Source organism: Triturus cristatus, chromosome 5_1 (genome assembly GCF_964204655.1).
Source record: "Triturus cristatus chromosome 5_1, aTriCri1.1, whole genome shotgun sequence".
NCBI classification, from domain to species: Eukaryota; Metazoa; Chordata; class Amphibia; order Caudata; family Salamandridae; genus Triturus; species Triturus cristatus.
The window spans coordinates 158,265,545-158,292,515 of NC_140587.1; the positions used below are offsets into that span (position 1 = coordinate 158,265,545).

The 26,971-nt window shown below is 45.6% G+C and overlaps 1 protein-coding gene across 1 annotated transcript in view; it reads right to left on the bottom strand.

Annotated features, from left to right (window-relative positions):
- The window catches only part of ZC3H3 (zinc finger CCCH-type containing 3), a 1,788,705-nt gene that overhangs the window by 694,215 nt on the left and 1,067,519 nt on the right, over positions 1–26,971 (bottom strand). The window contains exon 5 of the mRNA XM_085604688.1: positions 25,552–25,739. Coding sequence (XP_085460814.1) covers positions 25,552–25,739 — 188 coding nt within the window. The remainder of the gene's footprint in view (positions 1–25,551; positions 25,740–26,971) is intronic.

A 26,971-nucleotide genomic window follows, 5' to 3' on the forward strand; every position in this document is an offset into this window, starting at 1 on the left:
AGTAGGATGATTAGTACGAAAATCAGGGTTACAAGGAGTCGATCTGTGGCACCTGGCCACCTGTGTATTCACCAGTGGGCAGTAACAAGGCTTTAACCAAGTGCCTATCAATTTATCAGTATGGGGCTTGTTAAAGGGGAGCAAGGGCTCATATGTAGCTAGCTCAGAATGCATAATTTCTGTAAGGATGTTTGTTTTGGTCTCAACTGAAGGCAAATCCAGGCCACAGCTCCAATCAGACCGCTACTGCAAATTATGTTCTCGCTTCCATTGGTGGCCAAAGTGGTGAGTCAAACCCTGCTTCAGGAGTGGTATCAAGCCCACTGGCCACTTGTAAGCCAATGTAAAAGTTGTTAATCTGTATAGTTAGGGAGTAGAAAACCATAGCCCAGCTCACCATTCTCATGGGGTGTACCTAATTCAGAATCCAAGCGGTTAACAGAGCCTTTGCAGGTGTATCGGCCCTGGTAAGGGCACCGGTTCAGAATCATGCTGCATAACAACTGGTTGGGGCTTTTGTTATATCATTGTGCGACATGTGTCAAGATCAGACTCAAATTAGTTTGGTTTCAGACAGCGGAATCAGTACTGGATACTTGTCCAGCATCGATGGTGTTTATTCAGGCACAGGTGAATAAGGGCTTGACACAGGTCTTGGAGTCATTTGAAGCAGTACGTGGCTCGGGGCAGGTCCCAAGGGGTCAGAGAGTGCCAGAAGACATATTCGCTGGAGGTCCCTGAGGTTCCTTGGAGCTCAAAAGTGTGCAAGAGGGACAAGGACGAGTGCCATATAATAGCATCATGGTGTCTTTAAAGGCTTCAATCTGCTGCAGCGTTATGGATGACCTCAGAAACTTGGGGTGCACCAGGATCACTCGAGGTATCGGCGCTGTGATCGGGCACCTATAGGGAGACTAACTGAAATTAAGACTCCATCTCTTTAGATACAGAGTAGCAAAGAATGGGTTGAGTACTTCTCTGTTTTTATAACCAGTGAACTTCAACAGCAGAGTTGACCTCATGCAGGAATGGCCTCGGGATCGAGATTTAGTCAGCTACTTAGAACGGGACTTATGTTAGGGCCACAACTTCTTATTATGTTCAGCACTATACAGCTTCACTTCCCAGTCCCAAATCGCCTCTGGGTGCATGAGGGTGCATTTATCGAACAACTATGAGTCGTATCCCAAGCCCAAATACCAAAGACACACCTTGTGCAGGTCAATAACCAAAATCTGCTTTCTACAATCACAGTGGGGTTAGAAACCTGTCATTTTAGGAGGGGACATTATTCCCTAGAACACTGAATTTAGTTTGGAAGTCGCAGGAAGGCCAACAAAATTGGGAGCGGTGTTCTGGATCCACGTAGGAAAGCAATAAACTGTAATCAGAGAGTAGGGGAGGAGCTTATGTGCAGCTCCACTCTGTCACTTTTGGGACAGTACAGAACCAAAGCAGAGCCGCACAGGGCCATCTAGTAGTGTACAGAAGCACTGCTGGAGAAAATTTTCTGGATTTAGTCCTGCACCTGAGTAGTATTCTGAGTATTCTAAGGTGAGGAAGCTGTAGTTAGAAGTATCCATTAGAAGTAAAGTTTTTAATAAATAAGTTATAGAACATCACTTGAAAGTTATCTTTAACTGCCAAGTTGAGATGTCTGACCTAAAGCCAATGTAGTCAGCTTTCATGGCTCTAATGCCAAAAGTTAGCTTCATGTTTCATGTGGCACTAAACCAGGTGGGTTTTCACTCAGTGACTGCAGTGCCTGATGCCTGAATGCCCATATTTTTTGTACCTAAGCACTTCCTTCTAGAGATCATCGTTTTTAGTTCTCTGCAGGCTTCTGCCAGGGTAATCCATGACAGTGCTGGTGGTTCTCCATCTTGAGAGAATGTCAAAACCAACAATCCTTGAAGCCAAACTCCTGCTGCTCTGCGAAGACACTGTACATGTGAAATATAAGATTAATTATCCAAAGATCCTTGGTGGCATACTGTAATGCCTGCACTATCCAGAAAGGACAAGACAGGTTTGAACATAGGTTTTTGCATCTCTTACCCAGGCTAAACTACTCTAGCAAACTATATTTTGACGCATCAGAGCATCTGGTAATATATTGGCTTCAAGAGTGTTCCAGGCTCGCTCAAGAAGAACTAACTGAACTTGCTGTTTTGGCTCTGAAGTAGCATGTATGGTTTATTCAATGGCAACATTTCCCAATCAAGTTCCCCACTAGAAACCCAAGTTGACCCACAGGTCCAAGCAAAGCTTGGAAATGTTTCTCTCGCACAGTACCACGAGCCTACACAAGAGGTCTCATGAGTACCTAGGCTTTCTAGGCATTTGCTCCACGAACTGATGCCTCGTCTCATCACATGATTGATCTTTAACTTTTAGGCTCATGATGAGCTGTTTTTTGAGCTCCAACCTTTTGCTGGATATCCATCAGTGTAGGGAATGGAGTATTTGGCTGGGGCGAACCATAACCGAGCTTCCACAAGTCCCAAACATGCTTCGACGTAAAAGGTAAAACAGTCTCTGATGAGTAGTTTCGGACTCACCCTTGATATATTGTCTCAAGACAAGTATATGTGTTGTAAGCACAATAACTAACCAAACAATTCATTTAAGAAATGAAGGGTCAGATGAGCATAGGAAATCCGTTGTGATTACCAAATGGAGAATTATTGTGATTCGCTATTTGGTAATCGCAAAACCCAATGTACAAATGTGTCTTTGACACATTTTGTGATTCCCAGTGGGTTGCAAATAGACCTACCTCATTAATATTCTTGAGGTAGGTATCGGTTTGCAATCCATTGGGAAACGCAAAAATCACAGGGAAGGTGGCCTGCTGGGGTCAGCAGACCACCATGTCTGTGATTGTTTTTAGGTCTCGCCTGGCATAGGCTGCGCAGACATGCACAGTCTCGCTGGCGAGATTTAATGATTATGGGTAGCTTTCACTAGCGGTGTTTAAGCCCCGCCCCTCTTTTCCATTGGCTGGCATCACCGTTTATGGTAAATGGTGGCCAGCCATTGGAAAAGAGCTTCCAGTGACGTACACTTTTCTCTTTTAGAGCCGTCCCAGTTGGACTGGCTGCCCCGACTTACTGCTGGCGTAAAAGGTTTGTTATCTTTATGGGGCCAAAAACATGGCCCCATAAAGATAAGAAACCTTTTAGCACAAAAGGAAGTCAGGCGAGCCAGTCCAACTGGGAAGGCTCTAAAAGAGAAAAGTGTCTCTGGCTTCTCTGGTGACTTTAACAACCGTGGGCGCTATACCCCGACATTGTCACGTGAGAGCTTGTGTCTCACTCTTCGTCAACCAGCAGGAAGTGCCTGAATCTTCTGGGAGCGAGGGCACTTATGGAGGGGAGAGAGTGTATCCCCCACGAGAGTACCTCTGAGGCACGTGACAGTGAGTGCACGTGTGAGGGCGTGTGAGATCCAGAGAGCCGTGTTTTTTGTCTTGCAATTTTATATAGCTCGAACTCAACCCGGAGGTATCATGGCGCTGTACACGAGCACCAGCTGTTCCAGACAGGCACATCCATGTTTTGTGTGGGGAGATGAAGTGATTTGCCCAGAATCACAAGAGGTTGAGCCGCAGAGACTCGAACCTGGTAACCCAGCTTCGAGGTCATATGCTCTAACCGTTAGGCCACATCTTAATGAGTCCAGCCTGCAGGGACAGGGGCCCATGTACTTTCACTCAAGAGTGTGTCACTCCTGGGCGTGTCACTTTTAAGTTTGTCAGTCCTGTGTGTTTCTCCTGAGGTTATCACTCCTGGATGTATCACTACTGGGTGTGTCATTACTGAGGGTGTCACTACTGAGTGTGTCACTGGGGCGTGGGGTAGAGCAAACAACCCCGTACTGGTCACCGTGTTCTATTTGTATGACGATGCTTGTTTAAACCCGAGTTGCGCTTGGTGGCCGCTATACCCCGGACTTTGTCACCTGAGAGCTTGTGTCTCATTCTTCGCCAACCAGCAGGAAGTCCGTGAATCTTCTGGGAGCGAGGGGCACTTATGGAGGGGGGTGAGTGCATCCCCCACGAGCACGAGAACATCTCTGAGGCCCGTGACAGTTCGAACTCAACCCGGAGGTATCAGGGTGCTTTACACGAGCACCAGCTGTTCCAGACGGGCACATCCATGTTTTGTTAGGCGTGGGGAGATGAAGTGATTTGCCCAGAATCACAAGTGGTTGAGCCGCAGAGACTCGAACCTGGTTACCAAGCTTCGAGGTCATACGCTCTAGCCATTAGGTCACATCTTATTGATACGGCCGCGAGACGCGATATGTGGTGGGGGAGAAGCGGGAGTTGTGAGTGCGCGCGGCCAATGCTTGGAAAAACAAGCATTGAAAATGCAGTTGGTCTCGCCTTTGATTAAGTTAAAACCATTTGCTTTGCTAATGGTATTGTGTAGCAAAGCAAATGGCTTTAACTTAATAAAAGGCGAGACCTATTGCATTTTTAATGCTTGTGCAATAAAGCAATTGTTTTAGGTGTAAATGCAGCCCATTTCTCTTGAAGGAAAACAGGATGCATTTCAAAAAGAAAAAACTAAAAGTTTTCTGTTAAGTTTTTTAAGAGTATGCATTGGTCCGTGGGACCACTGCCTGCTGTTAAATTCCTTCCCGTTTGCGAATGGGTTACCACCTACTTGAAGTAGGTGGTAAATGTGAATGTTTTGCAACCGCATTTCGGTCACAAAACATTCACAAAGATCACTGAGATTCGGCATTAGGAAACCAAATCGCAAACCCAATATGCGATTCGGTAATAGGTTACTGTATCACAAATTGGGCCTTTGTACATTGAAAAATGCCTTTTCCGTTCGCAAACGTCCCAAATCTGTGAAGTGGCCGGTTTGTGAATGAAGAAAAGCCTTGTACATCTAGTCCAAAGATCATGAAAAGTCCAAACTATACTAGATAAAAAGATAAAAACATTTAACTAAAATATCTCAAACTGAAATAATCAGGATCTGTATTCAAAGTTATAAAAAAAATGCAAGACAATGCCTATTGGTCAGTGTTAGACATCGGCTTTCAATGTTTTTCTATGGTTTAAGTGCAAAGAAAATGGAAGGCACGAACATGGTTGGGTAGAAGGCAGTGCTTAGAAAACATTTTTGGAGGTTAGAAGACTTAAGCCAAGTTGAATCTGCAGAGTTTACGTTCTCTTTAAAGAGAGACTTGGCAGATTCGCCTAGTCTTCCAGAGATCAAATTCTTCCTAAGACCAAGGTTTTTCCACCAGTTCTGGTACCACTGCTATCATCAGGAAAAGTCCTCAAGCCTTCAGTGCTGGCGCCCAGACTTTAGTCTACTTTTCTCAGCTATAGGAGGGCACGCACAAATCTACTTTTTGGTCCATCTATAGTGATTGCTTCCAACTAGTTTGCTGGGATTCTGTTGAATGAACAGTTTCCCCTACTTCAGTGCCTTCCCCACTCTTCAACCTATGGTGGATATTTCACAATGACATACAGACTTCCCTGGTAGAATTGTGACTCTCTTTAGCCCTGATGGATAGCAGGGGACTGGTACCACCAACACACTAGCAAAATGGTATAATGCAGAACTTCGAGACATAGTCTGAAGATAACTCTCCCGCTCAAAGCTGTGGAAGGCTGGTGAGAATTTTTCAGTGCCAAAAGTGAAGTCTTCCAATCCAAGAATCCAAGAAGATTTTTTGATGGAATTTCTCAAATATGGTATTGTAAAAGGTAAACCAGTCAGTCGCTGCTGGTAAGGACTAATTAGCATTAATACAATTCACACGATCCGCTCAGGGTTTTTGAGCAGAGTGATCCACTTTCCTCTGCTTTGTGCTATTAATACTATCATAGATTTGAATCCATAAATACAAATTGGGTAATCTATGGCTCATTTGATTGCTTCTTCTAGCCCTCAAGGTCAGCTCAATGCATTGCAAAGGAAATCTCAGAGTCAACAGGTCTCCAGTGAAGTCTGGCTTCACAGGGTCTCCTCTTATTTTCAACGGAATCAGCCAGTAGTTGCAAGACCGAATTCAAATGTAGGTGTCCCTCTCAAGAGCCCACAGGAGTTTCATCCCTCCCATCTTTGGCATTGTGTGACCAGGTCTTCGAAGTGGCAGCTTCTAAGCAGAGCCAAAAAAAGTGTGCCTGGGGGGTGATCCCAGATATAAATGTGTGCGCCTTTTCGATTACACTTCATCTGGGCTCGGACAGAATATGGTTATAATCCTAAAACTACTATGAATGTTTACATGATAAGTATTTAACTCCATTACTGGTAGATCAGCTCGTAGCACCTACATGTTTAGAATACGGTTTTAATTGCATTTTTCAAAAGGTCTATATTTGATGCTACGTTCCTTTTTACACAGAGAGAATATGTTGTGCAGAAGAGGCACATAGCAAAGGCAGATAGCAACAATACCAAATAGAATACTACATATTATGTTTTAAAAGTGAGGGAAAACATAACATTCACCCCCAAAATGCTATATTAGTACTCGCCGTGACTATGCAGAGGTCATGCATACAAAGAGTTGTTTTACCAGAGTGACAATTTGGTCAAGTTAGAAGCAAAAACGCCTATTTTCCTAAACAGAGCACATGTGGCTAGGCATGTTAGGGTGGAGAGGTGAAAATGCTAGCCGTCCGACTCCAGAGCCGAACTAATAGGGAAGAGAGCCCGCACTCCAGAGGAGGGTTTACTTTCCGGGAGTATCAGTGGTGCTCTTATGTATGACCCAGACTTCCGAGATACTCATTTGTCACTGTCTGTTTCCTGGTATCTGCTCTACACTGAAAAGAGACAGGAGAGGCCCTTCAGCCTGGTAAAGGTCTGCTATTGAATAATGCAGTGTAGGCTTCCTTCTAGAACCCCTCCTCCAGCCCGTAATGAACACGCCTGCCATTGGCCTGGAGGTGGCGGGTTGGAGTCTTGCTTCCTAAGAGCGTACGTACGCTGTACGTGCGGTTGGTAGATCCAGGGTTGAGGACGGGACGGGCTTGAATCGCATCACAAAGGCAGCTGGGCCCAGAGTTGAGATATAACTACTTCTGGCCTCCCCGGATTCCTAGTCAACAACCTTGGCTAGAGGCAGTCAGGGCATCGCATCTAAAGTTGTGTTACTGGCTGAACTGGAGCCTGCGGCTAATTAAATGTCCGTCATGAGCCTGGACAGCTGACAGAGGGGTGTTTTATAGATAGCTCTACTGGGCTTTCCAGATCCAATTCTTGCCCTATCCTGCCCTCCCTGCTGGAAAACTAAAGACTGCACAGCCGGTTGCCTTCCACTTCTGCTCATATAGCTTCTTTGACCCCATTACTGTTCCACATGTGACAAACACATGACGGTGCATTCCCGTACTTAAAAAGGCACTTCACGTATAACGTTAACTGCAGCTACCTACCCCGAAGCCTTCCTAAGTTGTCATTTATTTAGCTGCACCATGACGACGGGGAAGATTCAAGCAAGTGAATCTATAAAAGATACAATACTGGAGAAGTGAACTTTTTTAGTTTATTACCCCCCCCACCTCTGTTTCCCCCCTCCCCACCCCACTACTGCTTCGCGAGAGCAGCTGCTACTGGAGGCTGGGCTGTCGTCATAAAGTGAGTAGGAGTGGTGGGCACCATAAGTGTGTGATGTTTTGGCCGGCTGTCTTAGGACAACCAAACCAACATTCGCACTTAGCTTTTCTCCACCCCGCTGTGTTGCACAGACGGGTGGAGAAGAGTCCTAGGCTCTGAAGCACTGTCTGAGCGGCAAACCAGGCCACTCAGACCAATCACAATGCTGCAGTCATGCTGGGGTACCTGTGTGCTGCTGTGAGTCAGGACTGAAGAGAACGGGGAGAGGTGGCGTCCGGCAGGTAAGTGATCTTTTATTTTTTCTCCCTGCTATATCTACCTTCTGCTGTCTCACCACTTCTGTTCTCTAGCAGCCACCACTGACTAGAACCCGTACCTTACTGCCAGGGCTGTGAATTACCCCTGAGAGTGTACAGCGAGGCAGAACAACCAGGAGCATAGGGTACACACCTGGAGGCTAAGGAGAGCCCTACAAGTAAGAAGTCTCTGAAAGAACTCACTCAGCCTGCCCTCATAACTGAGGCGCAAGATGGAGAGGCAGAGCAAACTAGCCGCACTCAGCTCGCTGAGAAGTAGAAGAAGCAGCAGACGCCTCACAGCCAAGTGTATGGATCAGCACCACAGAATCAGGGGTGCAGGAGTTGCTGCAGCACCCCCATACTTGAAGCAGTTCACATGGAAAACAAGCAACAAACATGCCTATGAAGTGCTTTATGTATAAAGTTTTTTTTAGAAGCTGGGCAGTTCTAGATAAATTGCTGCTAATTATTTAATAGTCCACATCTGGATTGAGATTTCCTTTCTCTGACTGCAAAGTGAGGCCAGCGTGCAATCAGAAGGCCCACACACGTCAAAGGTTTTGTAATGTGTTTGCTTCCAACTCTAAATATTACAATTTATTTATAATATACCAAAAGCAAGACAAGTGCAAATGAATCACATTGTCATTGTGCAAAAGTTCTATGGGAATAAAGATACCAAGAGGTCGGACACACCATTTTATGTGGAGGATGCGAACACGTTTGACATTGTGCTTATTTGGTAGGCCTGTTGGAAATATGTCTTAGTTCCATTTCAACAAGAATTGCATCCCCCCAAGTCACCATTTTAGCCAGCAAGACCTAATTATGATTGGTGTGCAATTCCATTTACCTTCCTTGAAACCAGTGGAGGGTCCTCTGCTAATGTGGAAGAACGTCACGCTACTGCTTTCAGCAGTGTAAATAAAGGAAAAATATGATGAAAATCACTTGGTATTATCATTTTATTTGTTCCTTCTGCGGCGTCTTTGCGGGGTAGGGCTGCGCTGTTCTCAGAGCAGGGGAGGAGTGGTTTGCCCACTCTAAGTGCGCAATGACTGTTTGGTCATCCCTCACGGGAACTTTGCATGTTCTCCATGCAGGCTGCATTACAGCTGGGTGGGGAACATGCCCAGGCTCCCATTCCCAGGCTGAGCGCCGAACCACGGCACTCAGACCAATCACAACGCTGCATTGCAGCATTGTGATTGGATTAGGGGAGGGAGCCTGTGTGTTTCCTATTCCGTCCCAACAGAGGGACGACGGAGAAGAGACGACGCGGCGAGGAGGTCAATTTTTAAAAAAAGAACTCCCGCCACCCCCGATCCGTACCAGCTGCTACTCCTTCAAACATATTTTCACTTGTTTAAAATATCACACAAACGGCAACTTTGTGCACTAAACTGATTTGTGTACTTATTTCAATTACAGTCTATTATGATATTAGTAGTAAAACCACTTGTATGATACAGTTTCACCACATTAGCACCAGTGAACTCATATTACAGCAAGCAAAACCGTGTTCTATTACCACTTGAAACATTTTGGGTTTAAATGCACAGATACAATTGTGCAAATTGTGCACTAGCAGTGTTACTATGTGCCTTATTTTTTCATAACCCCCCCATAGATTGGAAGACGAGGCCCAGAAAAAAGACGTTATTTAAACTTCTGAGCTATGCCTCACTAAGTAACACAACGTTGAAATAAGCACCATAGCATTTCAATTACCTTTGAATCTTGGACACTGTACATTATTGGATCATATGCACGGCCATGTTTTAATGGGGGGCCCAATTATGTGGTAGCACTGACAAAATTATGTAGCAAGAAAAGGCAAATTATGCAGCAGAACGAGACACAACCTGTGCATTATTTCCTTATTTCCACATTTCAATTCATGTGAATGTCCTCTGGACAAAATTTCACCTCAGCGTCCTTTCTCTTCGAGGTGCGGTTATGCAGAAATATAAACCTGAATGTTAAATGATCATTTATTTGGTAAAACGGAAATAATAAAACGGACATTGAAAATAAGCATTTCTGGATGATGGTATTCTTTATTTCCACATTGATCCTTGTTAGGAAGAGCTCTCTCTTAAAGGAATAAACCTGACAGCCAGCGATTGATGATCCCTGAAAAGCTCCATGAAGATTCTTTTCTTCAGAATCAAATTCTTTTTTGGAAGGTCTATTACACTGGAGAATGCTTTCAGCAGTGGTGGCTACAACTTTAAAAATATGGTGGGGCGCGAAGGCACCAAACTCACCATATTTACTGCTCCCCGGTGCAGCACTTCTCTCCCCATTTCAGCGTCCTCGAGCATTAAAAGGAAGGAGCTGCTCAGAGGAACACCAACAACCAATCCTGGAGCTGCTCTGCGCATGAGAGCAGCTCCAGGATTGGTGGTCAGCTCCAGGATTGGTGGGAGCAGGCTAACCCAGAGCTCATTTGTAGGTTGGGTCCCTGTGTCGGCAATCCTACGACTGTTTCACAGCCATGGGATTCCTGGGTGCGCACTGCGCATGTCGGACTGGCCGTAGCAAACCAGCCAGCCAGCCCAACATGAGTAATTTCGGGGCAGCTGTAATCCTGCAATCGCAGCATTCAGCCCCACCTCATGCACTCAGACTGCGCTTGTAAGCAAAATGGCATTAACTTGCCATTTTACTTATTTGTGCATGCCTGCTGCACTTGCAGCAGCCGGGGCGACGATCCTCCGCTCTCGAGGAGGAGCCGCCCCAGGCGATTCCACACTCCACGGCCAAAAGCATTCCAAAACAACATGTCACGAGTTGGTTCCCCAACCTACTCACACCTCATATACTTTCACTTTACAAAATAAAAATGCCCTTCCCATTGCCTCAAAAGATCCGTTAAATCCCATTGCCTGGCGCTTACACGTGCTCAGCTCACATCTGTTGATCACTCTAAGACCCTCATTTCGATGTTGGGGGATTGCCACCAACAGGCCGTCATTGGGGTTGCACCCGACATTCAGGGCATTGGTCTGACCGCCGGATTACAATACTGGCAGTTGGAAAGATTATTTCAGGGGAGGGGGAGATCGCCGCCACCGACAGGCTCAAGGAGCCCATCAGGGTGGTCGTCGGACGCTAGTCCCTACAATGGAGGGGGTGTCTGCTCAGGCACTGCCGTTGGGATTAGAATGTCTCTTTCCAACTGCCTTTTCATGGCGGTCCCACCGCCATGAAAAGGCAGAGGGAAACAAACTTTGGGGACCCCAAGCAGGGCCCCGTGGGCCACTGCTAAGTGGCCAGGGGGAACATGTGGTGCCCCCCCAAACATTCATGCACTGTGTGACAGGCACAATATGGTGCCTGGCACACAGTGCATGGATGTTTGAAAAGTGCCTGTTTGTGCTGTGACCCTTTTCCTGGGCAGCAGCGCAAGCTGCAGTACAAAAAGGCACATTCTGACCGCCATGCTGGCGGTCCTATCCTAATCGGTCTGGTGAGACGACCTACTAGTTGTTGGACAACACCTCTGCCTGTTGCAATGGTGGTCGGATGCTCGTCCGACCGCCATCGTAATGCGGGTCTTAATATCAATGCAGTGGAAAATACCACAGAACATACCTTATGTAGGTGCAGAATGTAACCATGGACAATAACATACATGCTCTCCACTCATGCACTCCTGGTGGCTGGTGGTCAAATCTAAGTGACCCTTAGAAGAAGTACCAGCTCCTCCCAGTCCCCAAGCCTTCAGAATGTGGGAAGGCAGAAAAGCATGCATGCTGACAGTTACCAGAGTGTTTTTCTTATTTATTCATTAGAAAATAATGTTTACTTATGTGTGTTTAAGTAAGCATAACTAGGCCGCAAATGAAAATGACAGGGTCTTTGCTTGTTTGCACTAACATTTATTTTAAAGTTCCTGAACAAAATGTGGCTTTTAAAGCTGAATGAACAGGTTTTCTACATGCATGTTTCTCTGATGTGTTTTTCCTTTTCATCAACTGGTTGAAATAGGATTCATTTCATGGTATTCATTTCTCGTACAGTATCTATCTGTGTACCTAAGGAGGAAGGTATATTGAAATGTTCTTGTAGGCTGCAAATAATCCAGGCTGCTGCAGCTGTCTTTCTATTCATTTTAAATAGTTTATTGTTAAGTTTGCTTCAAGACTGCAATGTTATTTCCCTTGTTTGTAGGGCAAAGGAAATTAATATTTATTAATGATTTAGGCATGTCTTATTTTATTTAGCACAATCTGTACAATAAGGATTGATTTATGTCATGTATCTGTGTTATTACAGCCCTATGATATAACTTCAAGCTATGTCGAATGCGTTCTTTTTTACTTCTCTGGAACTATAAAATGTGCCTTTTTTGGTATGTGTGCCAGACCTTTTGTATAAGGTTATTTGCTCGCTTTCACAAAAGCAGACTCCACAACAGTTTGCTTATTTAATTGATGCTTAGCAAACGTTCCTTGCTTTCATACCAAGCAGTCCCCATGTCGTGCTGTTATCTGACCTACAAACTGAGTAGTTTTATTCTAGTTCATTACTGAACTATATTTTGATTATGGCTGATTTCCCTATGTTAGGACCTCCCTGCTTTTGATGCATTAATGGGGCTGATTTTAACATGCCTAACTACTTCTTGCCTTCTATAATGATGCTTAATTTGAATACACCTTTATGGTTTTGAATTTGAATACTGTTCTGCAAAGGTTTTCTTTACTTGTACGAATGCCCCCTTTCTTTGGGACTCATATGGCACTGATCCTGCACGCCGGCCCTTTCAATTTATTAGTGCAAAGCTTTGTCACAGTTCTAGAGCACCTATACACAAAAACAAAATGCCTGCTTTAGGAGACACTCTCAACAAGATAACCCATGAAATGGAAAACCTGTCAACTCTTCCACATTCAGTAAGTATCACCTTTTCCTCATTATAAACACCCTTCTAAAAAGCAACATTCCTTCAAAGACTTCCATCTTTGCAAACCTGCATCCCCCTCCAAAAACATTCTTTCCCGGTTTAGTTTAAGTGGTTGGAAGGTATGAAATGGGGGACTCAGTAATCCAAAATGAATTGGACGAAGAGTCATGTTTATAAACCCCTATGAGAGGTTAAGTACTTCTAGGTAGACTGTTAAGGAAAAGGGCTGAGGGTCCTCAGCTGTTGTAGCACAGACATTCACATGGATGAATGGAAGCGTGCAATTTGAACTCAGTGGCGCCATCTTAGCCCTCACTGAATGAACCTGGATACCCTCGTCAGCTCTTCAGGTTAACATGGTATGGTCAGCTGATCACACTCAAGCAGCGCAAGAGACACTAGGCCAGCACCTGGTCCTCAAAGTGCCATTGATAGAAAGGGCCAGAATGCCTTTGAGAACATCTGCAGAGATCCCAAAAAGGGGAAGTGCTTCACTTATCTCATTATGCTGCATAATTAACCTTTCTTGCCGCATAATTTTGTCAACTTTACCGCAGCTGTCCTCTTAGTTTTCCTTCACATATAACGGGTGGTTTAAGAGATCTAGGCTTATGGTGGATGAATCCAGACTATGCTGCTGCTCCCTTCTAGAGACTTTGCAGGAACTGTGAAGATCATGGATCACTAGGCAAAAAAAACCTCAAGACTAATTTAGCAAGAATCAAGCAAATCTGGGCACAGGAGTGAGTTGGATGGAATTCATGTTGGCACGGAGACTGAGGTCATCTCGACTTTTGAAAGATGAGCATCCTCTCCTGCCCCACCATATGTGGCCTCAGTAGATATGAACTGATGAATAAACTCCAGCTGTAAACAGTCCCTCTCTTTCTAAAGTGCCACCTTCAATGTCTGTCCAGAGCATTGGGCTCAAGGCAGGAACCCTGCAGGAGGCGAGCAGCATTTCACTAGGCTCCAACATACAGGAGAGAAACCAGGCCTTTGAAACAAGAGTAAATCACTTTTCCTTTGAGAACATTGCCCTTTGCTGTCCCCTGCTGTGTGTTGGCGTGTTCCTGAGAACCTGAGGTTATAGTGTCTGTAAGTTCCCTGAAGGCTTCAAACCACTACAAGTGAGCGCGAAGGATGAAGTGCTTAACAAAACAAACAGAAGAACAGAAACGGACATGATGCTACAGGGTCTAATTCATAAATCTAACTGCGCATTTAAATAGCATTTAGGGCTTCATCAGCATTATTCACAAAGACCAATTCAAGTTTGCGATTCCCAAAATGGGACTATGCATCAATAAATTAATCTACTTAAATGTAAAAATATACCAGCATGGCATTATTTTAAGTATCAGTAAATCTGAAACTGTAGGCAGTGACACCTGAGAAAGGTATTGGGTATTGACTGAAGTTTTACAGGCAGTTTTGCACCATGGAAACGGCTACACACTTATTCCTTGCGATTGCTTTCAGAGTGAAAATGGTAGGGAACCAGCTGCATCGTCTAGTGCTCCTCTGTTTGTGGACTGTAATCAGACCTTGGAGCAGGTATGCAGGGTCATTTACGAGAGATATTCTTCAAAGATCTGCGCTGGCTGAAAAGATGGAGGAGCGTTTCTTACAGATCGAACCCAAGCTCCACTGATGACAACACAACCCCACAGACCCCAAACCCCTCGGTGCTCCGAGAGGTGTCTGCCCTCTGCCTTCAGCCTCAGTGAGGCGCTCTACGACCTTGTCCTCTGCCCTCCTTGAATATGTCTTCATGGTGGAACCCGGAGATGGAGAAAGCGGGAGAAACAAGACAGGCAGGGACAGATTGAATTTTGTCTGCACCTGATGTATCTCGATGGTAACTGACTTTAACAAGACTCCTTCAGATGCCGCCCAGCTGAGGAAGGCTCTGGACCTGCCACTTGTGCTCACACTCTTCCCGGCCGATGACACTGCAATCAGTTGACCACAGGTGCTCTCCGGCTTCCATCATGCTCATCATACCTGCCTCATTACCTGAGGCCGGAGGAGAGGCGCTTTTGGAATGAGTGGTCGCAGAGCCAGCTGTGGAAGGACGTGTCGCGGGGCATCTGGCGAGCACGCGCCATTCCTGAAGCGGCCAATGGCTCATTACGACACGCTAAGTCAAAGGAATGGAAATCTCTGTCCAGACCACTCATTCACTATAGTCTCTTCCAAGCACACGGGCTAGTGGTGGTCAAAGGGAAGCTCTTCATAAGAGTCAGCTGACGCTCATCCTAAGAACATAGATCATTACATATGGAAATCTGCTACACAGACTCCCGCTTTGCCTTACTACTCTCTCACGACTTCTAGAGTGCAACTTAACATTTGCATGTGTTCTTCGATGGCGCTAGCAGAGTAGACAACACTCCAACATCTTATAGGAGAAGCAGGAGCTTGGACAGCGCCTAATACGCACATCAAATAAGTTCCCACTGCAAGATCTCTCGAAGCGTCTGGCTACTCCCACCGTGGGTTTGCCAAATTGTGGATCGCAACCTACTGGTGGGTCACAAGACGAAATTTGGTGGGTCGCGAAACTCCAATCAATTAAGATACCTTTAAAATCTGTATTTATCTCGTCACATTTGCTGCGCTCGAAAGACAGAGGTCAAATGTCACGCTCTGTCTTCTAACAAATTGCTGCTTATGTGTTTTTTAAAATGGGGACTGATGTTTACAAACTCGTCTCACTTTTCAGAGATAGAAAAGTAAAGTGAAATATGTGACAATTTTATTGAGGTACATGAAATGTGAATAGAAAGGCTGTAGGGTGCCATATGTTCTTAATACACAACAACATTTAAATGCCTGTAACCAAACTGTACATATTTAGCAATTAGGAAAGCAAAAATGAAGCACATTTTTTTTGTAATTCTGAAGTGTTATATATATATATATATATATATATATATATATATATATATATGTTTATTGTGCAGTTAATTAAAACCATTACAAAAAAAGTTGGCCTCTTATAAACAATAAAACATCAATTTAAAAGGCTGGTAGCCACTTTTACAAACACACATTAAAATTGCAGAAAAGATCCCCACACCCGGCCTTAATTCTGAAGTGCAATGGAAACAAAGATTTTAATATGATGTGAGCAAATCAAGGTAATTTAATTGGTAAATCACATATAATAAGTATTCACTGAAACATGATTTCCATACATTTTCATTTGATTCCATGGAGTAAAACTGTATGTCTATGCAAATTAAGTAGCTATTTCAGTGGGAAATCTGATACCTATAAATGATAATATGCTACCACACGATGCTTTAGGTGCATGAAAAAATTGCCCGCCTCATGTCCCTTAAAGCTAGGTGGGTCACAAAAATCTGTTGTTCTAAAAAGTGGGTTGTGGTTCTAAAAAGTTTGGGAAGCACTGCTCTATATAAAACATTTTGTGGTTTAGAAAAGAAATAAAGATGCACGAATAAATGTCAGGAATAGTGAAACAATTACCATAAAATACCACGTTTTAAAAATTCACATAAGCCGAGACTAATGCAAAGATTTGGCTTATAAACGTGAGCAATCCACCACCTCAGAAGCTCTCTTTTTCTACTTTTTAAAATGCAAGAGAATCAACATTACATTTTCAAGCAAAAATCTAAAAACATAACAGTAGCTTGAAGATTTATATTAGCTAAAGAAATGCCATCGACATAAGTGTTTTTGGCTTTATCATTGGCGGCTTAGTGGATCCCAGGCCTGAGGCGGCATCCATCTATAGGGATACGCTCAAGAATGCAAATCATCCCAGTAAGGTGGGGGATGGAGGCTCCTTTGGGGACCTAATGGTGCTGAAACTAGGGACAGCAGGAGTGTCAGCCACTGGCCCAAAGGGATGACTGAATGCACACAAAGAGTCCAATGCTTGGGAAGCCATGAAGTCATCTCATAGAGGGATATTTTAAGGATTTTGGGGGCCTTGGGGCACACGTATTTTGGGGGCCCCCGTTCGGAACAACTTTGAATTTATGATCCAGTTTCAGCTTTTTTTCATGCCCTCTTTGGCCGCTTCACTGACACTGTAAAAGGCACACTCATACAAATTCTAAATATGTGTACATCTAATGTTCAGGGACAGTGATGTGTGTTTTCAATATTGTACCACAGCAGCAGCTTACTCATATTTCTGCAAATAATCTCTGGGACACCCTCCCATTTCTCATATGGGAGGTTCTGTTTTGATCTAAAAGAAACTTTTTTCATGGCTTTTACATGAAACAAAAAACTTTCTCTGCAAAATGTCTATAATAGACTCTCACACATCACCCACACTAAAGATAACTTAAAGGAAAACGGTATTTAAAATAATCTGTTTAGAATTATTCAAGGTCATCAGGGCAAGACTGGACAGAACAGAACTAGCTCTATCAGGGGCCCCCTGAAAGGCTGGGGCCCTGGGCCAGAATCCATTTTGCTCATGCCTTAAAACGTCTTTGATCTCGTACCTTTAGCTCGCATCGGTCATAGAATAGTGGAACGCGATCCAAGCAGCTAGCATTGCTCAGAATATAGGAAGATGCGTGCTGCACTAGCGATGCCTCTTCAAAACTGCGAGTTGAAGGCTGGCCTAGGCGGTGTTTACCTAGTGTATCCAAGTCAACAGAAAAGCATGGGATTATGATCCATATCTGAAGGCGAAAGATGTTGTTGGAACTTTGAAATCATCTGAGCAATGGCGGCTTCTCTGCTAAGGCGGAGGAGGGTCGACCCACTGCTCAAGGAGCAGTGTAAAAGAAAAAAGAAAATTATAATAACTGAAGTTATTATCATTTTATTTTTAGTATCGTCACAGGTTGGGCAGGTCTTGGCTCCCCTGATGTCGGGGAAGAGGAGTGGTTGCTGCACTCTAAAGTGCGCATGGCACTTTGGCCAGCTGTCCCGAGCCGGCCAAGACGTCATGCACACTTTGCATGTCCCCCAGCAGCCTGCATTACAGCCTGGGTGGAGGACATGCCAGGCCTCCAGCCCATGTCTGAGCGCCGAACCACGGTGCTCAGATCAATCACAACGTGTGGAGCCTGGGTGCTTCCTAGAAGAGACACAACAAGGGAGAGACAGAGGAGAGACGCTGCAAGATCAGGTAAGTGAATTTCTTTTCTCAACTCCCCCTCACCCCCCCCGCCACCCCATATCATACCGGCTGCCACTGCATTTGAGTTAGTGAACCTGACCCTGACAGTCGCTGCCTCACATTGAATGGCACTGGAGCTCGATACAATACAAATGCAATCAATATACACAAACAATCTGGTGAATTAAGGGGAGTCTGCCCTTATTTTAGTCTCAGATCAACCATTATCTATCTTGTATGCTGTTTGCTAGAGTAGTTTAGTTACGACCTCAGGTACCATGCAGCGGCAGCCAGCGATTCAGGCCCTGACTCAAACCCTACCTCTCTTGGAATATCACATACTGAATTTCTACTACATATAGGTCTACTTCTGTCATGAAATGGTCTTCGGCGCAAGCTCTGGCAAAAAATGGGTGCTAATAGCAGTGCTTAATTTGAGCCAGTGGTTTCTGGAGCTCAGCACCCACACTTAATCATCAACAATGGCGCTTTCATGAGCACCAGTTAAGGACACATTCATTTATGGTATGCATGGGGAGAGTAAGTGATTTGCCCAGAATCACAGGCTGTTGAGTTGACACCAAGACTCAAACCTGGTTTCCCCACTCCGAAGTCATCAGCTCTGGCCATTACGCCACATCCTTTCCCCACTTTTATGGTTAGTATTTTGTTGTGTTCTAGGCAGCGCCAACAGGACAAATTGGATGGTGCAAGCTGCCTCCTCACGAGAGCCCAGGCCCCTTTTTTTTTTTTTTTAAACAAATTAACCACTGGCTAATAGGCAATGACTAATTATCGTCTGACGAAGCCTTTCTATATGTATATGCCTTACAGGCAAGCCCTTTACTGCAGGGGGAACAACCGTTACAACGCATGCTTTTACCCCGCATGCCATTACAACGAAAATGGCTTGCTGTAGGGGGTATAAGGGGTTGGATTTAACTCCAACACCTTCTCTACTGTTGCACAGACTGGAGTTGGAATAGCAAATTATACTATTCCAAATTCCAAGGCACCCCCGACAGCATGTCGGGGTAAAAAATTGTGTTGTAACAGCATGCATGGTAAAAGCCTGCGTCGTAACGTCATACAACCTTACTGCACGCCTCAAACATTTAACATCGAACCAACTACAAACTGGAGAATTATATCATTGGAAAAACAACATTCCAGATGAGATCTGAATTGCTGTAGTTAACTTGGCGGATGAAGTGTATGACATGGTCATGCATAATAACAAAGAGCAGCATTTAAAGAGGCATTTAGAGGAGATTAGATATATTGGTTCTCTTTTCATGTCTCAATTAAACAGTGTTTTAAAAAGTGCAACCTACCACTTGCACCTCATGAGCGGGATACCTATCCAACTCCTGACCGGATTGTCTTGGGTGTTGTCAGCTTTGATTACTGCATCGGGATCCACCTTGGATTTCCTGACAAAGCAGAAATCATCCTTCAGATGGTCCATGAGTGTGCAGCCCATCGGAATTTCTGTTAAAAGCCATCACACCGCATCATCCCTACCATGGCTCTTCTCCAACCAGCCATCAGCCAGCACAGTTATGTCAAGTTTGTCAAGCCATGAGTAGGGTTCCTCCTAAATGCATCTTCAGGTCGTCTTTACATAGTAGCTTCCTAGATACTTCTGAACTTCCACACAAAGCAGATTGATAATCTACCAGACAACCTAAACTGAAATATAGAGAGGTACCAAACTACACTATGATTTTTTGCTTTCTCCCTAGCCATTGGCATAGCTTCCGTTATCACATAAGATGTCACTGGATTTATATGGCGGAAGTGTACCCTTTGTATAAGGTGAAGTCAGTAAAGTGCTACTACAGAATTTGAGGATGAATATGAAGCTGTTGTGTGGCTTCGAGCATTCGACTTGGGGCAGGCCTGCCTCGATGTGAGACGGGTATGTGTTTCGGTTCTTCTTGCTTTCAAGGGAGATTTGTTTGTCTTCATAGTTGGAGCATGCAAGTTCAAATGATTTTCACTGAGATGAGGTAACTCCACCACAAGAGCAGGTCCACTGTGGATCACAGAGGACCAGTCTGGATTCAGGGTGATGAACGGTTATTTTCCATCTATTTGAAACGAGGAATCCGGTCATAGGGCTGGTTCCAGGCTTTCCTGAGTGATTTTACCATCTTTAAGCTGCAGTGCGACTCGGGGAAACGTGTTGTGGTTCTGTCTGACTCCGCTTGATTCCTGCGGTGTGGATATTGAGGTGTCAGTCTTTCTATTGTCCAGCAGGTGCCTTTTTATATCGCGACTGAGTAGACCATTAATGACGCTCAGTGTTTGGGAAATGGGTGACAACAAGAGAAGATGCATAGCAGGTGGGATATGACTGTGGAGGTGTGAGGGGAATAATGGAGTAGTGAGATATGCAGTGTGAAAGTTAATTTACACACAAAAGTGCATTGTTTCAGGAGTGGTGCAGATGACCGCTTGCACACGAATGTGTTGGGATGTGTTTCAGGTGGCTGTGGTTTTTTTTTCAAGGTGAAGTTGTGGGCACACAAAGTTTTTCTGCATCTTAATAAATAGATGATGGTAAATTGGGTATCTGGTAATTGTAATTAGAATCTGCAATTATTTTAGATTTTTCTATAGCGTAGATCAGATCCAAGAGGATGGTAAGACGCTTTACAAGCAACTGATGGTTAATGGTACATTTATAAATGTCCACTGTTAGACTTGGCATCTTTTGGCGTGTTTCCCAGAGTTTTTGCTTTCTGCCCTCCCGGTTTTGACTCCGTTTTTGCTGGCGTAGTGTTTCTACGCACTTTTCTCATTGCTGATCAGTGGTAAAGTGCAAGTGCTCCTGTGGTAAATTGTGTTATGGATTGGTGTTTCCATGATTAGATATTTGATTTACTTGTTAGTCCCTAGTGAAGTGCACAGAGTGTGCCAGGGCCTGTAAATCAAATGCTACTAGTGGGCCTGCTGCACTGATTGTGCCACCCACGTGAGCCTTAAAATGTAACTCAGACCTGCCATTGCAGAGTCTGCGCGCAGTTGGTAGCTGGCATGTCAACTTGGCCAGTGCACACACTTGCCAGTCCCTAACCTTCCCTTTTCTTACATGTCAGGCACCCCTAAGGAAGGCCCAAGGTACCCCTGTGGGCATGGTGCAGTGTATGTGAAAGGTAGGACATGCCCTGGTATGTGTGGCATGTCCTGGTAGTGAATTACAGCCCATTTTGATTTTCACTATTGTAAGGCTACCTGTTCCCCATAGGACAGAATGGGAAGTTTGTTTGTAACATCTTATAAACATTACTTTCCCTGGAAACTAGGTAGGAAAATAAAATTTAGTATGCCTGAACTCAGAATCTAAAGATGCATCTTTTAGTAAAGGTGATGTTTACATTCTGTGTTTGAAAATACTACTTTTAGAAAGTAGGTATTTTTTTTGCTCAGTCATCCCGTGTGCCTCTGCTGGAATGTGGATTGCCTGTCTAGGTTTTGGATGACAGATAGCTGGGGAGCAGGAGTGGCTCCAGATAGCCTAGGTAGGCCAGGAAAGGGCTGAATTGACCTGGGCTGCGATGGGGGAAGAGGGAGGAGATTTCCTTGCACCTCAAAGGGCTTGGTCTGCCTCTAACAATGCCGTCTCCACCTCCTGCCAGGAAATCACACCAGAGAAGGTAGAACTGGTTCTGGCTGGGCACAGACACTCTCTGCCTAAGAGATCAAAGGAGTTTGGGATACAAATATTGGGGCCCAGACCTCTGAACTTTAGAACACTTTTGAATCATGAAGACTGCTAAGAAGAAGGGCTGGAGAAGCTGGAAGGAGAACCTACCACTTTGCTGTGTTCTTTGCTGTGTTGGCCTGCAGTGGCTGCTTCTGTCTTGGGCAGTGAAAGGACTGGACTTAACTTTCTGCAATCTGCTTTGTGAGTTTCTCCAAGGGCTTGAGTTAGAGCTTGCCCCCTGTTCGAGAAGTCTCACAAACAACAAAAACTTCAAGCTCTTCTGCCCGCAGCACTGGGGACTGTGTGTTTTCTGCGGTAACAGAAGAAAAGCAACTCGATGACGTCTACGACGCCGCTGCCAACTCCGTGTCCTGACGGCACCGCAGAGGGCACCGCCGCAACACCGCACCGTGACCCTGATCTCACCGACGATGCCTGCTGATGCCGCCACCGAGCCGCTGCTCGCATCGCGACCTGTGGGCACCGTACTCCGCACCGCCTCGTTTCAAGATGACGCCTTGGCACCGCAGAGGGCACCGCCGCACTGCAACCCTGGTCTCACCGACGACACCAGCCACGCTTCATGGCAACACCTTGGTATCCGCACGACGACGCTCCACGCCGAAATCGACGCCGCTGCGTGCACCATGGTTCGAGGGCACCACTCGTAAAGTCACAAGGCGCACCACCCTCATCCCGCAGCATAGCCTTGGCCTACGGATGCCGGCACCATCGACTCTAGTTCATCAGCCGACGACAGCGCTTCAGCAACGACGACGACAACACTGCTTGCACTGTGACCTACTAGCATCGTGACGAGCACCTCCTTCATCTCGCAACGCGACCCTCGTCTCACCAACGACGCCATCTGACACCGCCACCGAGCTGCTGCTCTTACTGCGACCTGAGGGCACCGCACGCCGCACCGCTGCACTTCGCACCGCAGCATGTGACGCCTGCCGACACCAGCGCTCCTGACTCCAACAGAGAGGAAATCGATCTGCAACATGTGTGACTTCAAGGGCCACGACGACTCCTGTACCGACCTCCGGAACCGACGCCTGCGGATGCCGTGTTTTGGGAAACTCAACGAGAGGTCGCCGGCGCCCTGCATTTCTAAAAGGTACTTCTTGCGGGTCGCTGGCCCGCGACGCCGCGGTTAGCCAGAACTGTTTGGATTTGTTTGCTCACGACGCCGTGGTAGTCCCGGACGGAGCTATCAACATCAAGAAACTGTTTTTAAAGCGTATTTTGATAGCTGTAGATTTTTAAGTACTATATTGTAGTACTTTATTGTGGATTTTTATCGTTTTTGGTCTTGTATATAAAAATTTGGATATTTTTCTAAACTGGTGTGGTGTCCTTTTGTAGTGCTTACACTGTATTACTGTTGGTTATGTGCAAATGCTTTACACACTGCCTCTAAGATCAGCCTGACTGATCGTGCCAAGCTACCAAGGGGGTGAGCAGGGGTATTTTAGGAGTGTAACTCCCTTATCCTGACTAGGAAGAAGGGTTCCTATTTGGACAAAGATGCAAGCCCTTGCCAACTAGAGACCCCCATTTCTAACATTCACCTACTTTTTAACTTTACTTTAGGTGTTCATCTAGGTTCAGTTTGTTGGATAACATGAAGCCCCCAGAGTTCATAGTCTGTATCAGCTCATGGCAAAGACCTGCTTCTTTGAGGTGTGTGAACCACGTTTTGTTCTGTATTGATTTTGGGTCCGGAGCGATTCATAAGGTATTAAGTGTGTTCTGAATCAGTATACGTTTCTGCCTGGTAATCCTGTTTTGTTTCTGGGAGAGATAGTCTTATGTCATTAATGGAGCTGTTGGGCATGATGCCTATGTAAATCTTCCTGCCTTCCTACTGTTGATGGTGGGAGAGTCTCTGTGTCTCCAAGAAGTTGTCAAGAGGTTAAATGTACATTTAAAACAAGACAGAAACCAGAACGGATCATTGCGGGACCCCAAGTGGTATTTACGGAGAGTAAGAGAAGGAGTCATGTACTTAACTATCCTGCAGTCATCAAGTAGATATGATATAGACCACTGAAGGACTGTCGCACCAGCATCAAAACATGTATTAAGGGTGTTCGGCACTATCGCATAGTCAACCTTATCAAACACTGCTGATAAGTCTAGCAAGATTAGTGCACATGTTTTATTTGTACCCACCATTTGGAAGGCACCAATTGTGATGTTAGCGGAGTCTGTTTCAGTGCTATGCCCTGAGGAGAAGCTTGACTGATAGCTATTTAAGAGACTAATTTCGTAGACAAATTGGTTCAGTTTCTTCTCCACGCACGCACGCACACACACAAATAAATATATATATATTATTTTTGTTTCATGGTTTTCGCCACATGCGGGACACAGTGATAGCGCAATTTTCATTGCATTTTCAGCCAGCCTTGGACCTTTTGATTTCTGGTTGAGAATGTCCTTTTTAAGACAGGCACATACAATGCCTTATGTAAGGGGGGGCACTTATAATGTCCAGTAGTGGAAGTAAGGTAGCAGTTGCTGATTTAGCTAAGTTTGGGGAAATCGGGCCAAGTAGATAGCTGGATGGTTTGGCTGAGGCAATGAATCTCTCTCTGTACTATTTGGACTAAGGGGTAAATAATATACGGCTATCGCGGGTAACCTTTTATTTAAGTGGGCATGAACTGTTGCCTGCATTTGTATTCCAGATGTCGCAGATTCTGGTCTCTCCATATCGAGAGTCGACAAGTAGCTTGAACAGGTAGATTTGGGGTATTAGCCCAGGGATGGGGTGGTGGGCAGGGAAGGTAGTAGTGGATGCTATAAAAGTCTGGAGAGCATGAGTCGATGCCTATAGGTGTTGATGCTTAGATCCCAGTAACTAAATACACATATATTTTAGGTCTGACTCTAAGGGGCCGATTACGATGTGGGCCGGAAGGCTCCGACATTCCGTACCACATCGTAATCGTCGGTCGGAGCCTTCCGGACCGCATCGTAATCGCCCCTCGATTTACTTTCCGACTGCCGCATTACAATGCTGGTGGTCGGAAACTAAACCAGCCGGTCATTCTGTCTGGCTTCCGACAGGCTCAAGGAGCCCGTGGGCAAGTCGGAACCGGCTCGTAATCCCAAAGGGCGGGCCTTTCCGCCCTTGAGATTACGATGCACGGTTTCCGGCATGGTTTCCATGCCAGCCTGTCCGACATGGAAACCATGTCGGAAAGCGGACAGCAGGGTCCCCTTGGGTGCACGGCCTCCGGGTGGGAGCCGAGGGGGCAGCCATTGTGCCCCCTGTTGGTCTCTGCACCCCGTGGCAGGCACCTTGAGGTGCCTGCCACGGGGTGAACAGCACCTCCCATTTCCATATGGGAGCATGTATTACGGTTGGTTTACAGCCGTAATGCATGCTCCCACAGGGAAATGTAGGAACGCGACCGAACAGTGTTCGGTCACATCTTAATTAGGCAGTCGGGACCGCTGACCAGAGGTCGGTCCGGTCGGTCCCAGGACCGAGACGGTGTCAGGTGGACTCAAGTCCACCTGACATCGTAATTAGCCCCTAAATTTGTTTTGTTGGTCTTCACGAGTGTGGTCTTGTGTGTTAATACAGCTGTGTGCTTATTTTGTGACAGTAGTGTAACTAATAAATCAATACTGTCTTGAGCTAAGAAAGGCTCTATCATGGACAAAAAGTAAAAGGTGGTTACGTTTGTATCAGACAAGGTGAAGACTCTACTTTACCCACTACAAAATACAAAGTATCCCATATCCATGAGCTAAACATGACACAGACGATCTGCCTACCATGGCACCACAGTGGGGCGTTATCAGCAAGAGCGATGTTTTGCAAGCAGAAGGTTCCCAATTGCTGCCCTTCTATAACCCACACCCAACCCCCATTCCCACCGCACCTGATCGGGCGAAGTACTTGTTGCTGGTGTTGATGGGTGGACTGGTGTGCTTGGATAACTTGTTGTCGGACACCCTGTACATCACTCCTCCGATGCAGCGCAGTCCCCTGCACTTCCAGCGCTGCTGCTGCAGCAGGTTGGGTTTACCAGTTGACGAGATCTGGCGCATGCGATTCGCCAACAACCACCTACAAGACAAAGACCACATGAAAATGTAAAGTCAGATGTCGACCACTGGCAATAGGCAGTCTCTATTTCATCCATACGATCTTAAAGACTGACACCATTCTTACCTGTCCCCTGACCATGTCTCTACTTTGCGACATATTTTATAGTGAAAACATGTTTACGTCCTTTTTAGTGCCTGAGATGAGTGTTTCACCTGTCAAATAACAATGTATAGAATCGCAGGCACACAGCCTACATGTCAAGATGTACACATATCACAGTGAAAACTATGAACCGAAGTAAAGAGATGTGAGAGAGAGGAAAGTATACCTGGCCAGTTGTGCCAAACATACTTCAGATGCTAACATTTCAGCTAAATCAGTGATAAAATGCTCTACAAAAAATGATGTAAATCAATGCATACACCTGTATGCCACTGTGAACGTAAGAGCGTGTTAAATACACCCTTTTGTAACTACGTTTCAAAGCAATGGCTGAACATGTGGGTAGTGACACAATGTGTCCACAGTACTTTACTATCCACCATCGGCGACTCCTCCGCCCCTCCCCCCCCAATAAAAAATAAAATGAAAAACACCATATTATTATAATTTTATTTTTCCTAACTGGCTGTTAAGGTGCAGGCGGGATGGGTCTGGGTTGCCCACAGATCAGAGGGAGGAGTGGTTGGCCCTTTCTAAGTATGCATGATGGTTTGCCGGCTGTCTTGAGCTGGCCAAACAGCCATGCACACTTAGCATGGTCTCCACTCAGCTGTATTGCACAGCCTGGGTGGAGAACATGCACAGGGTCCCAGTCCCTGTCTGAGCACCGAACCAGGGCGCTCAGACTAATCACAGCGCTGCTGTCATGCTGGTGACAGCAGCATTGTGATTGGCTGGGGGGGTCTGGGAACCTGTGTGCTTCCTGTTTCCTGCGTCAGATGGAGGAGAGGCGGCGGCTGTCAGGTAAGTGGATTTTCCTTTATTTTTTAATCCCACCCCCTCCCCGCCCTACCACTACAGCTCCGTAGCAGCCGCTACTGCTATCCACCACTTTCCCCACTAGCCTGAATTCCAGAGTATCCTCCTGTGAGCACTACAGCCCTGGCCACTTCCACCATCCACTCCAAAAGTAACTTTCTCTGCGACGCACACAGCGTTGAAAGATATACCAAGGCTCCTGTCACCACCTCTCTTAGGGCCCGATGTAGGTAAAACCGAAATACCGAGTCCTTAATAGCGAATTTTAC